This window comes from Adiantum capillus-veneris, chromosome 12, assembly GCF_014529385.1.
Source record: "Adiantum capillus-veneris isolate H3 chromosome 12, ASM1452938v2, whole genome shotgun sequence".
Taxonomy (NCBI): Eukaryota; Viridiplantae; Streptophyta; class Polypodiopsida; order Polypodiales; family Pteridaceae; genus Adiantum; species Adiantum capillus-veneris.
This window is the reverse complement of record NC_140942.1, coordinates 124,944,258-124,958,350: the sequence shown is the minus strand read 5'-3', so window position 1 is coordinate 124,958,350 and position 14,093 is coordinate 124,944,258. Positions and strand designations below refer to the sequence as shown.

At 45.7% G+C, this 14,093-nt stretch overlaps 1 protein-coding gene across 1 annotated transcript; it reads left to right on the top strand.

Annotated features, from left to right (window-relative positions):
- The first annotated feature begins 2,004 nt into the window (after positions 1 to 2,004).
- Positions 2,005 to 12,365, top strand: LOC147446470 (putative beta-1,3-galactosyltransferase 2). The gene is made up of 11 exons (XM_086525678.1): positions 2,005 to 2,711; positions 9,740 to 9,842; positions 9,955 to 10,019; positions 10,228 to 10,427; positions 10,503 to 10,563; positions 10,654 to 10,726; positions 10,840 to 10,960; positions 11,049 to 11,133; positions 11,248 to 11,373; positions 11,450 to 11,559; positions 11,679 to 12,365. The coding sequence occupies exons 1-11, from the start codon at positions 2,623 to 2,625 to the stop codon at positions 11,825 to 11,827; spliced, it is 1,182 nt and encodes a 393-aa protein (XP_086381804.1). The 5' UTR covers positions 2,005 to 2,622; the 3' UTR covers positions 11,828 to 12,365.
- Positions 12,366 to 14,093: the final 1,728 nt, after the last annotated feature.

Sequence of the window (14,093 nt, the reverse complement as noted above, 5' to 3'; positions counted from 1 at the left end):
GAAATTCCCGTTAAGAAAAGGGCTCCTAGAAGGTAACTAGGTGCACATGGTGGCCTCAGAAAATCAGAAAAAGAGAAAAAGGAGATTTCCCGAAACTCCTCAAAGTAGGGCCTCTTAGTGCTAAGGCCTCGCCTCCTCAAAGTTCAAACCCTTTTCTTTCAAGATTTCAAAATTCCCGATTCCCGTGAGCTGATAGTCGGGCCGGCATCGGCATCCTTCACTGTGACGCCCCAGCTTCTGGGCGCGTCGGGGAGGGACCGTTTTCCTTTGCTCTGATACCAAGTGTGACGCCCCAGCTTCTGGGCGCGTCGGGGAGGGACCGTTTTCCTTTGCTCTGATACCAAGTGTGACGCCCCAGCTTCTGGGCGCGTCGGGGAGGGGGCCCGGCGGGGATTCTTACCCGCACGCAGCCGAGGGAACTTCTGTCTTCAAGGGGCCCGTCGGGGATTCTTACCCGCACGCGGCCGAGGGGACTGTCTTCAAGGGGCCCGGCGGGGATTCTTACCCGCACGCAGCCGAGGGACCAAGGTGTTGCTTCAAGGGGTCCTGGCACGGACGGCACCGGCTCAGGAGGGCCCGGCTCGGACGGCACCGGCTCGGGTCAAGTTGCCTTCTCGGGGGCCCGGCTCGGACGGGGCCGGCTCGGGCGTGGTTGCGTTCCATGGGTCGACGGCCGTTTGTGTTTCGCGGGTCTTCGCGGGTCTCGCGTCTCGGGTCCCTAGCCCCACGTAGCCTCAGGCTCCGCCGCACCGCCGACGGGTCATAGCGTGCCCCGGGGAACCTTGCGTGGAGTCCCCACGGTGCGCGAGTGCGTGGAGTGAGGCTAACGTGCCTAGGTGGGGGGTCCCCTCCCGTGGCCGGTCTTCGGGAGGCTCTTCGTGACGCGTCCAAACAACGGGCCGTCACCCGTGACCCGCGCCGGCCCCGATCCGAGCCGGGCACCCCCACATGACAAAAAGCAAAGATGTGAGCCAGACAGGGCTCTCCACATGAAAAAAAGGCAGATACGAGCCAGACAGGGCTCTTTATGACAAAAACAGAGAAAGACCAAAAACGCGACGAACCAAGCCAACGGTGTTCGTCGCGCCCCGGCCACGTTTTGTGGCCCATGCTGAGCTAAAGATCCAAACGACGTCCAAACAGGGACCAACTCGCAAGTGCTGCATTGCGACGGAATGCTCTTTCAAATTCGGCTTTCAAGAAGCCTCCGCGCGGACCAACGCAGCAGGTGGCTCCGCGCACATCGGGTTACCTATTCGGGGAACGCTCAAGTACGGGGAATTCTACTTGGGTGTTCAAAGCATATCTTTTCAGCCTTCTGCCAAAACCCCAAAAATACACACACACTCATCTTCAAAAATGACAAAAACAAAGCATGCCTACTTACTTGCATTTTGGGAACAGTTTTTGCTCACTTGCACTTATATGCACCCCTTTGTCCCCACGGCCTCATGCATAGCCGAGCACTCTTTTTCCACGTTCGACGCGGTCGTCGAACTCTCTTCAAACGGGGGTGTATATAAGGGGTATGAGCCTCCCGAAGACCGGCCACGGGAGGGGACCCCCCACCTAGGCACGTTAGCCTCACTCCACGCACTCGCGCACCGTGGGGACTCCACGCAAGGTTCCCCGGGGCACGCTATGACCCGTCGGCGGTGCGGCGGAGCCTGAGGCTACGTGGGGCTAGGGACCCGAGACGCGAGACCCGCGAAGACCCGCGAAACACAAACGGCCGTCGACCCATGGAACGCAACCACGCCCGAGCCGGCCCCGTCCGAGCCGGGCCCCCGAGAAGGCAACTTGACCCGAGCCAGTGCCGTCCGAGCCGGGCCCTCCTGAGCCGGTGCCGTCCGTGCCAGGACCCCTTGAAGCAACACCTTGGTCCCTCGGCTGCGTGCGGGTAAGAATCCCCGCCGGGCCCCTTGAAGACAGTCCCCTCGGCCGCGTGCGGGTAAGAATCCCCGACGGGCCCCTTGAAGACAGAAGTTCCCTCGGCTGCGTGCGTGTAAGAATCCCCGCCGGGCCCCCTCCCCGACGCGCCCAGAAGCTGGGGCGTCACATTCACGCGCGCGCCGACTGTGCGTTTTCCTCCTCTATAGATTCTCTTTTTGCGGAGCGATCTCACTCATCACACAAGCAGTGCGACTCTCGAACAACAGAGAGTGACAGGTGTGAGCTCGTGGAGTTGTGGGCACTTGGGATTTCTGCAAGTCGGCAGTTAGCGATCTTCTCAGGTTCTCTTCAATTGCGCCGTTCGTATGCATTTTCGAAGAGCTCTTCAGCCTCTGGGAGATCTCTCCTGTTACTTAGATCTTCTCCATCAAACGGCTGTTTTGCAGCTTGTGCCTGCGTATATAATTTAACCTTTGCATACCTCGCAATTTTTCTGGTCCTTGATCTTGGGATCGTTAACGCCTTCTTCATACATCCAGTGTTTCCATCGGGGTGTACGATCGCAGATAAGGGATTCTTGCCACCTTACATATAGAGCACCGCTTTACATATAGAGCACCGCGGAAACCCATTCTCTAGTGGATCAGGAGCTGAGGGCTGCATTTCAAGTTAGAGGTGTCTGTCGGGATCTTGGTCTACAGGTTCATTCTGATTGCGTCACTGGTCCTGATGCGGCATCGAGGAGGTGGAGTGTCTGCAACGTTGTTCATTGTTGCATGTCTTGCCTGCTTCCTGACAGGAATGCTCTTCACCGACAGGTATACATTGCTCATCAAGTTGCATTGTTTTTTTAAAAGTTGCTTTTCATGTGGTATGCGGAGTGCACAGACTCTCTCTCTCTCTCTCTCTCTGTCTCTCTCTCTCTCTCTCTCTCTCTCTCTCTCTCTTGCACACACGTAACTGTCTCTCCTCTGGCACACACACATGCAGGAATTTTTACTCACTAACTTAATGAATTATCTATTCAGATTCCTGCATGTGCTTGCACAGATTTCGTCTTTGTCAGATAGCCATAGAAAAAGAGAGAGTTTGGCCACTTAAAGAGTCCGGCTGCTAGAAATTGCGAGCATGTGTAGTGGATCGAGATAGTTAGGAAGGGGTGGGAAGCTTATTACTGTGCATAATTAATTGTGGTACGTCGGGATGACCAAATACGGCAGCTGATTGAGTGGCCGGACGAGAGGAAGGGGGCTTAAGTGTTCTTGAGGATTGCCCCCACATACATGACAATGATGATCTTCAGCTGCAACATGATGATGTCCTGTGGATTCCAGGTACAAGATGCCCCTCTTCTTCATGAAGTGGGCTGCTTTTACAGGCTCCTTGAGCCCCCAAAAATGAAGCGCTGGGTGCTTTCCCTCATGTGTGCCTTTGGTTTTTTGGTAGGTGTTGACAAGGATTGTCAATGGAGTGTACATGACCATTTCACTTGGTATGTCAAAAGTCAGACATTCAAATATTTGGGCTTTATGTGGGCATAGATGTGTCGAACGAGTAGCAGTTTGTGCCAGTTCTATAGTCTATTCGGAGGAAGCTTTACCATCGGTCTTCCTTGCATTTTGGTAGGCAGAGCTCTCATTGCAAATCAGGTTGTTCTTGTGACAGGCTGGTTTATTACATCTTGCATGACTCCACCCTAGCGTCATGGCACATTTGCACCCCTTAATGCGCAATTTCCTGTGGAGTGGCTCAGATGGCTCCAAAGAAACATGCCCTCGGTTTATTGGCACCTTACTATCTTGCTTCGAGAAGAGGAGGTTTGGGCATTATTGATCCAGAGATGTAGAGTAGTGCATTGCTTGCCAAGCTCATATCATAGCTCGCGGTTTGTTCTTCAGGGCAAAGCCTTGGAAGCAATTTTATACCTTGATTTGGGTCTATGGATAGCGATGGCCCTTGGTGCTCGACGATCTATTTCATTTTTATAGTCACCTTTTATGCGGTGCTTGTTGAGGATGTGGATGAATATACGTCTTGCTTTGATTTGACATTCACCTTGTTGTTTGGAGGAGCTTGAGCGGAAGAAGTTGATTTGGAATGCTTAATACTTATGTGACAAATTGAGAGGGTCAACAGCTTGAAGGGAAGACACACATTGATTGGCTAGCTGGGAGAGTGGTCCGGCAGCATCTTTACGTATATGGTTTGAGGCCTTGTTGGTTGATGTAGAGATTATTGGCATTGCATACGGGGTTGCTACATGTATGCTATTCCTACTGATTGGCATGACATCATTGGAGGTGAGTGGGCTATGGCCTTATCTGTGGATTGATGGGGAGCATGTCTCTTTCTTTGAGTATATTGTTTCCATTGGGAGGCGGATCCTGTGAAGGGCGCATCACGCTCCTCACTGTCCTTGTCCATCACAGCGTTGGTCTTACCAACGCATGTCTCTTGCTTTTCGGCTACAATTTTGGTCAAACATGATGTACCTTACAAGAGGAGTCCTTATGCCATGGCTTTTGGGTTTGCCATTGTGCACAACTGATTTGGAGGGCTGTATGTTGCTTAATTACTAGAAGGGCCACCTTACCTTGCATTATGCACCTCTCGAGTCCTTAGTGGTTCAATCTGCACTTGTCACCTTTTGGCCGCTTGAATGGTAATTGTGGTCCAAATGTTTGAAGTCACAAATGGCGAGACATTGTGTGGCTAGTGTGAAACGGTTGACGATAGAGAGTTTCACCCGCAATCGGGAAGGGCAGGTCGCTGCGAGATGGTCGGGCTAGTCGGCACTGAAATCCGAGCAGTAAAAGGGTGTCTAGGCTCAGTTCAAAGTCGTTTAGGCCCCTCACGACACTTATAAGTTGGTGGGTTCTAGGAAATCAACTCAAAAGAGGTATAAGGGACACATGGTGGCTCCAAGTAAGTGTGCATCAAGAGGGTGCGCCCATTTTGAGAGGGGGGGCTGATTTTTGCTCTTAAAGTGACTATAGTGTGTGTGTGTCAGTAGTGGGTGTAGGTGATCACATCTTTAATGGAAAGCTTGCCTTCTCTTTTGTCTCATGTAGCGTGACAATTAGCTCTTGCGCATCTCTCCCCTTCGCACATATAGTAATGCCCCACTAGTTGGGCTTCTCAGATGACCATGTACAGGTTTTAGCGCGTTTGCCAAGGCAAGAGCCTTCTGTAGAGGAACCGGATTAGTTAATTGCTAATCCCCCATAGGTACACACAATTCCATCGCAAAGGATTGCAAAACGGAGAGTTTTCTTGCGTGAAAACTCATCCGTTTCAAAGGGGAACTGTCCCATTGCGTGCGGGAGTACCTGTGACACGCATAAACGTGTTCGCTCCGTCCAAATTGATCCAAAACAGAAAATTACAGCCTTGTGTGTTTTTCTGCAGGTTTAGGATTTTGCACCTAAACTGGAGGTCATCGCCAGGGGAGCCTCGGGAAAGCCTCTGGGTGGGCTTTGGGTACCTGACAATGTCAAAATAGGGAATTACAGCACACTGAAATTGACTTGCAGCTCACTGGAAAGCTTCCCAACAACAAGGGAAAGTGTCTTTGACGTGTACTTTCGACCTACAGAGGTTTTTGCGCCGTTATGTTGGCAAAATTGGGTCAAAAACCTGCAATTACAGCCATCGATAGGTTTGGACAGCTTGGTGAGGGTTAGGTGAAAGAGTTCGGATCGTCTATTCGCAATAAGATTAAAGAAATACCGAAAGGGGCGCCAATCTTTGGGGCTTACAGGGTGTCGTTGTTTGCTTGGTAGTGTTCTAGCTGCCAGGCCGTGCTTTGTATGAAGTATTAATTCCAGTCACACAGGTTTATTCGTGAAGTTCCTTTGTGTCTTAAAGTTCAAGTAAAGAATCGGGTGAAAGCTAAAGTCTACCGCCCTACGGGCCGGTTTCAAGGAACGCATTTCGTCAAGTGGGTGCTTGATAAAAAATTTCGCGTACTGAGGATCCTTGGAGTATTCGAGCATCTGTCGAGCACAAGTGCCAACCTACTGTTGACGTTGCATCTCCATTCTTTGATATTCAGTAGGTGGAGATGGACCATACTAGCGGTCGATGTCCCGTTGAGTCTTGGCTGTTTTCTCTCGAACCACCCGAGTGATGGGGTGCCAAAATTTTCTCATGGCAGGATTTGTCGACTGAATCCATGTGTGCTGCAAGTAAAGGGATCGGGTTTTCCGTAGGAGAAGAATCATCTGAGCTCTGATACCAGTGTAATAGACTTGGACACTCCAAACCAGACATGGCACGATGAAGTTCCGTGCCCAGAGATAGTGGCTTCAAAGATTGGCGCCCTTCTCGGTATTTCTTTATTATTATGCTTCAACATGTATAATGTTCGAGGGTCTGCTCTCTCTGTAGTGCTCCCAAGTGTATGACGAGTCTTTTGGAAGGCATTGTTTGAGAATTTGGGCACTACGCTAAAGTTCTCATCTTCGTTTCATCCACAAACTATTGGACAATCAAAAGAGGCAAATTCCATTGTCCTAGATCTGCTCAAATGTTATGTGTCAGAGCACAGGGCAACTTTGGCAACACATCTCCCATTGGTTGAATATGCTTACAATAACACCGTGCATATGTCAACAGATAAAGCACCATTTGAGAAGTGGAAGGAGGGAAGAAAGTCCCACCCATTTTGCAAACCAAGGACAAGATATTTGAGGCAAATAAGTATGTGCAAGATATGGATGAAACATACAGGAAGATAAAGATTGCTCTCGAGAAGACTCAGGCTAAGCAAAAGAAAGCTGCCAATTGTCCGTCGTGAAGTTGTATTTCCACTTGGTGATTGGGTACTTTTGCACTTTGAAAAGGCCATGCTAAGGAAAAGGAAAGGCAAGGAACGTTTGTTTTCTAAACTCAACATGCGATATTATGGTCCTTTTCAGATTTCAGAAAGGATCAGCGATGTAGCTTACAGGTTGAAGCTACCAGAAGGTTGGAAAATACATATGCTTTTTTCATGTCAGCCTTCGAAGGCCCTTTGTTGGTCATGTGCTGGAGAATATGCTTATGAGGAACATCTCGAAGTGGAAGAATTGGATGAGATTTTTGTTCCTAAACAAATATTGGCACATAAGGCAAGGAAGGTTAGAGGAAAGGTTGCAAGACGCTATTTGGTGAAGTTCAAGAACTATCCATCATTAGATGCCAAATGGATGGAAGAGTCTGAATTGGTTGATTCACCTCAGCCATTGCAACTATATCTTGAAGCCTTTCAGATGGAACCTAGAGTGACTTGATGTAGCCCTTTGGAGCAAGGTAAGAGCATGGTTCATGATGCTCAAAGGAGTAGTTAAGCAATTGTATCTACTCTTTCTATACAAAATTTGGCTAGAGAAGATTGTGCTTGAGAGTACATTAGAAGACTTCTATGCTTGATATATGTGTGGTAGCCAGGTTGGTTGGATTGTTTAATCGTCCAACGCTACATTTCCGGAAGCATGTATATCTTGGATTCCCATCATAGAATATATGTGATAACAAGAGATATCCGCATGTATTATTAGCATGCAAGCGAGGTCGCTTAAAGTATTTCAAGGGTTGGGTTGGTCACCAAGAGGTGTAATTTTCTTGTTGCCTTCTTTAAATATGTAGTACATATTTTTATTTATTTTACTTTTACTTGTTTCCTTGAAAAGGTACAAGTGGACATTGCATGGCAAGTGTGAAATGGCTGCGACCGAACAGGTTTCTCACATTGGTAGTCTAGGTCGGTCAATCTGGGATTGGTCGGGCAGTTAGCACTGAATTCTGATGAATATGGAAGCGTCTGTGGGCCAGAAGGTATTTGGGCCACTTGGCAAGTCACACCTTTATAAGTTGGTGGGAACTAGGAATTTAAACTAAAGGGGCAAACTAGACACTTGGCGGTAGCAGAGCCACCTACAGGACACCTCAGCAAGAGGGGTGGCCCAATTCGAGAGGGGCCGATTTTGGCTTCATTGTGCAATTACAATGTTTGTGTGAGTAGTGGGTGTAGGTTCACAACTTTAATGAAAAGCTAGCCTTGTCCTTCATCTCATGTAGTGCTCTCTCTCCTTTTGCACATATGGTAATGCCCCACTAGTTGGGCTACTCAAATGATCATGTACAATTTTGAGGGTTTTATGCGCGTTTGCCAAGGCAAGAGCCTTTTGAATAGGAACCGGATTAGCTAATTGCTAATCCTCCACAACTACGCACAATTCCATCGCGAAAGTTTGCGAGTTTGGAGAGTTTTCTCGCGTGAAAACTCGTCCAAATTACATGGGAACTGTCCCATTGCGTGCAGGAGCCCTTGGACACGCGTAGACGTGTTCACTCCGCTAAGAATGATCGAAAACAGAGAATTACAGCCTGCTGTGTTTTTCTGCAGGTTTAGGGTTTCACATCTAAACTGCAAGGGAACACCAAGGGAGCCTCGAGAAGGCCTTGGCATGCTTAGACAGGGCTTTGGGCACCTGTCAGTGGCAAAACAGGGAATCACAGCATGCTGAATTTCTGTTACAGCTCACAAGAAAGCTTCTAAATTGCGAGGGAATCCATCCTAGACAAGTACTTTTGATTTACAGGGGTTCTGGCACCGTTACGTTGTCGAAATTAGGTTTGAAACCTGTGTTTTCAGCCCTTGCTAGGTTTGAATAGCTTTGTGAGAGTTTGATCTAAGTGTTCGGATCGTCTTCTTTCAATTGAATAAAGAAATACCGAAAGGGGCGCCAGTCTTTGGGGGCCTACAAAGTGTCGGTCTCGTGTGCGCAATAACATTCTAGTCGTTGGACGCATCTATGTTCTCTTTTCTTCAGAGTGCTCTGTGTAAAGTTAACAGGTAATTGAAATAGAACCGCCCTCTACTATGTACAGGCCGGTCATACCTGGGTTGACAACATGTGCATGGTCGTCTTCTCTAGGGATAGGCACGGCCCACATGCCCCCCCCCCCCCCCCCCCCCCGGTGACCAACGTGCGACAGGCCATTTCCTACAGGGAACTATTCGATCCTCTACAGCAGGATGTCCCAAAGGGGACTCCATCCACTTCAGCCTTGCCACCACCAGCTCCCCCTCCCACTCACCCACCAATTCCATCTCCTTTTCTTCCACGCTCTCCTCGTGCCCCTCCCATCTCCCCCACTAGACCTGTAGCCTCGTCTCATACCCCACCACTGGCTCAAGGGCACGACACTCAGCAATTTGGAGATCTCTTGGCAGTGCTTTTACTAAACATGCGCTGGCGATGGGATTTTTTTGGCTACGACTTCAAAGGCTTCCTTGGCGACCTGTCTGCTGACCTTGAGGCACGTGTTCTTCCCGACCACCAACTCCATCTTCCTCTCTTCCACGCTCTCCTCCCGCGTGTCCCATCTCCCCCACTAGACTCGCAGCCTCGCCTCATACCCCACCATTGGCTCAAGGGCTTGACACTCCTTAGCAATTCGGAGATCTCTTGGCTGTGCTTTTGCCACAAGACTAAACATTCGCCGGTGATGGGATTTTTCCTGCTATGACTCTAAAGGCTTCCTTGGCGACCCTTCTGCTGACCTTGAGGCACATGTTCTTCTTTTTTTTGACAGCCAAAGGAGCAGACGCCCTGGACACAGCGGTTGGTTTCTCATTTCTGCTGTGTGGTAGGGATTACACAGAGTGGATTATGCACACAATGCTGGATTGGGTCCATGTTCAGGCTCTTGAGTTCTCTCACCTCACACATTTTTTCATCAATTGCATGCCTTTCGGCCAGTACACAGGAATAGCAAATGCACATGTCATTCGACTAACATGAATGGAAGTGGAAATGCTTGAGAATGATTGAAAATTGAGCTATGTAATTTTTACCAGGTCATGGAGTCCAGGTTATCATGAAGGACGGTACAATAGTGAAAAGATAGCTGTACATGAAGAGGAACTTAAGCATGCTGCGGATAACTGTGAGAAACAACATGTACGTTTGGATATAATAAGAAAGAAAAGTTGTGTGTTTATGGGTGAATCAGTGTAGTTTTGAGGTCTTGTTTTGTTGTTTGATACATCTTTATTTTTTATAAAAAACCCAGAAAAAAGCATCTCTGCAAGGAGAAGAACTTTTGGATGAAGTATCAAGGACTCATGAAGCAATCAAGTAAGTGCCAATTGTAATATTAGCTAATCTCTTTCTTTGACGTTAGTGAGGATCTGAGAGTACTTTTTTAACAATCTGCATGACTGCAATGAGTCTATATAACGTGCGTTCTCTTCATAGGTGAATTTGGGTTTCAGTTATTTATGTCTTGCAACCAGTGATGTCCGTTTTTAAGTAATTTTATCTCCTGATGTGCGAATATTGACAGGACTCTTGACAAGACTGTCTCAATGTTAGAGATGGAATTAGCTGTAGCTAGGGCTTCCCAAGCAGGCTCTCCTACGCTCAATAAGCCGGTCGGTGAGCATTCACAACAAAGGCATAAAGCATTTATAGTGGTTGGTATTAATACGGCATTCAGTAGCAGGAAGAGGAGGGATTCTGTTCGTGAGACATGGATGCCACAAGGTTCACTTTTGAGACTGTATTTTAAGGCTATTTGCCATAGGGGGAATGTGCACTGATGTATTTTCTCACTGCCAGGAGAGAAATTGAAGCAATTGGAGGAGAAAGGAATAATTGTTCGGTTTGTCATTGGCCACAGGTATGCAAGTTTAAACGAACTCCTGAAGAATGGAATTTGATTTCAAGTATACCAATGCACTTAACCTCACCATGTTATTTGTCATGATAGTGCAACTCCTGGGGGGATTCTAGATAGAGCCATTGATGCAGAAGATGCACAACATGGAGACTTCCTAAGACTGGTATGTATAAGAAGGATATTTGCATACTCAGTAACAGGAAATTCTGCTTAAAGTATGTTATGCTAATAGACTTCAACTACGAAACAGCTAACCAAATTCATGCCGTCTCTTAGGACCATGTCGAAGGTTACCATGAACTCTCCGCCAAGACCAAAGTTTATTTCTCTACAGCTGTGGCGAAGTGGGATGCAGATTTCTACGTCAAGGTTGATGATGATGTCCATGTTAACCTGGGTGAGCATTCTTGTTATTAGGTCTCATAAATTTTGCGCTTTTTCTTGCATTATAAATGTTGATGTTGCGTTTCTTTTATGCTGTAAAGGGGTGCTTGCCACCACTCTGGCTAGGCATCAGAAGCCTCGTGTGTACATAGGATGCATGAAATCTGGTCCAGTTCTTTCTCAACAGTAAGTTTAAGAAATTGGAACACGAGAATGTGTTCTCCATGACGCAGTTTTTCTACGCTACGGCAGATTTATTAGTATTGAATTGCCAATGTTGTGCTTTTATGAACTTGCCAGAGGGGTGAAGTACCATGAACCTGAGTATTGGAAATTCGGAGAGGCTGGAAACAAGTATTTCAGGCATGCAACTGGACAGTTGTATGCCATTTCAAAGGATTTAGCAACATACATCTCTATAAATAAGTACGTATAATGGTATTGAATCTTCCACGTATGGCTCGGAGAGATCGTTTACTCAAATTTTGTCGGCATCATTCAGGCCAATACTGCACAAGTTTGCAAATGAAGATGTATCTTTGGGTGCTTGGTTCATCGGCTTAGATGTCGAACAAATCGATGAGAGAAGCTTCTGCTGTGGAACACCCCCAGGTGAGGGTCACAAAATTGCTAGTTTGTGTATTATACTGGTGATGCCGGTGCTAAGAATCGCAGTTAGGCTTGCAATTGTTAGGTTAATTAGTAATGGCTTATGTTGATGTGGTTTGCAGATTGTGAGTGGAAGGCTCAAGCAGGAAATGCATGTGTGGCCTCTTTTGATTGGACATGCAGTGGCTTATGCAAGTCAGTGGAGAGAATGAAAGACGTGCATCAAAGATGTGGGGAAGGAGATGATGTAGTATGGAGCGCGCTCTCTTAACTCCCAGTTTTTTCACATTGAGATACTAACACCATTCTTTACATATATAAATAAACCCCATTAGCACCATTATCCCCACAAGGCTGGATCACGGGTGTGGGTAGCCAGCTCATTTGGAGAGATGAAAATACGATTGGAGGGCCATTATTGTGATGAAGATTTAACCTCTTTCAAGTGATGAGCACACATTGTGCTTCGCAACCATTGAACTGGCGAGACGACGGCCATGTATAGCGAGCGAGCTAGCCATCAGCTGATACCTCATTACAAATGTTCTCTTACTCATAGAACCGGGATTGGTGTTGTAATTTTAGAACCGGAGCCATAGAGTGATCCAAATATTGTAATTTTCCCTGAAGTATAATTGAGGCGTATATTGAGGCAAGGGCTACTCATTTGGAGACTTCATTTTTCTCGAGGAGACATGGAAATTGAACGTTTGGCTTCTGGAAGTTTCCACAGTAAAATAGGGAATGTAGTTAACCTACAACAATTATTATGTAAAAGGCTTTGTCAATTATTATCTCTTTTATCAGAATCATTTCTCTTGACACAAACACTGGAAGGGGGATCATGTGATGGTTCTCTCAAATGGTGTCTTGTATTTAGTCCATTTTCTTTATCCTCTCTTTTTCGAGAGATAGGAGAGTTGGTTATATTCGTTAATAGAGTTAGCTCTTCTTATTGTAAAAGTAGAAACTGTTCGAAGTGAATAGGTTTTTGTATCTGTATCTTGTATCTACTCCTGTGAGATACACATCAATCACACATTAAATCATACTTTTGAACAACGGAAAGGTAAATTAAAAGGGGATACCATTATTTAATTCAAATTTTCATGACATTCTTTGAAAGCTTAAAAGCAATTGCCCTTTGTTGTATTGCCTCAATTGATGATGTAACGATGTTGTCTTACTTTGCAATCCACAACATGCTGGTTCAATTAACAATATGTATGTAATGATTGTGCTTCTTAGATAGATGATATATACAAAAAATGGGTGTTGCATCACTCGATGCTCTACACTTTAAAATGACACATTGAGTAGAAAACTTTAAAATGATTTGAGTATAAACATGTGTTCCCTCAGTTGACACTTTTGACAACAATTGCGTTGCCTTGATCAATGGTCTACATGAGAAGTATTTTACATTACTTCGATGAATTATGTGCTATCTAATGTGTGTGATTGTGATAGGCAAACATAAGTGAGATATTAATGAGCAAAAAGTGATGCCTGAATCCATTAAGCTTCCTCAATTAAATAGCTTACATAATTTATCAATTATATATGGTATTGTAGTTTAGCATGTACTATAGTCACATCATGATCCAAAATTCTTGAAGAGGTCAAGACTTCTATATCATCTTTTAAGAGAGGAGGATTGTTTGTTACATGTACAATAGAAAGATTGCCTCTCAATGGACATAGACTTGTGTGAAAACAATTATGTACATTTTGAGGAGGAGGTGATTCAAGCCTTTGTAAGCATTATCATTGTCTTCTTTTTCCAATTCTAAGCCATACATATTGGTTCTTTATACAAGTCATTGGTCTATGTTTCTTGTTGACTCTTAAGTGTACTGTATTTGATGCTTTTGAATTAACTGAGTCACTTCAAAAAGGATTTGAGCATGTTTTCAAGCTAGTTTATTAGCCTCTATAACTTTACCGCCAAAATTAACCATGGGCTGTTAAAACAAATGAAGTAATGTCAAGAGTAAAGGGCATATTATTGAAAATAAGGTTGTAGAAATGCACGCGAAGACGGAGAACACATGAAGTAATATAAAGATAAATCTTTCTCTAAAGTGATGTGTGTATATATAAGCTAGGGGTAAAAAACCTCCTAACAAAGAAATCATTGCTTAAGTGGCTCTAAAAGTGTTCAACCTATTTAAAATGTATGCCCAAATAATGATGCAAAAGCTCCAAATTTGACATTTCAAAAGAGGCATTTAAATCAACTTTAAAATCAACAATATGTCCCTCATTTTGATGAGTGAGCAACATGTTATCTACATAGAGCACAATGATTAGAAATACATCATTTGCATGCTTGACATACAAAGTACTCTCATTAGGACTACTTTGGAAACCATGTGCAACCAAATAGGCACGAATCTTTCAATACCAAGCAAGTGGTGCTTATTTCAAACCATACAATTCTTTCTTAAGTCTGTGCCTTGTTTCAACATAATCATGAGGCCCTCATACATATACTTTCTCATGTAAATCACCATTCAAAAATGTAGTTTTTATGT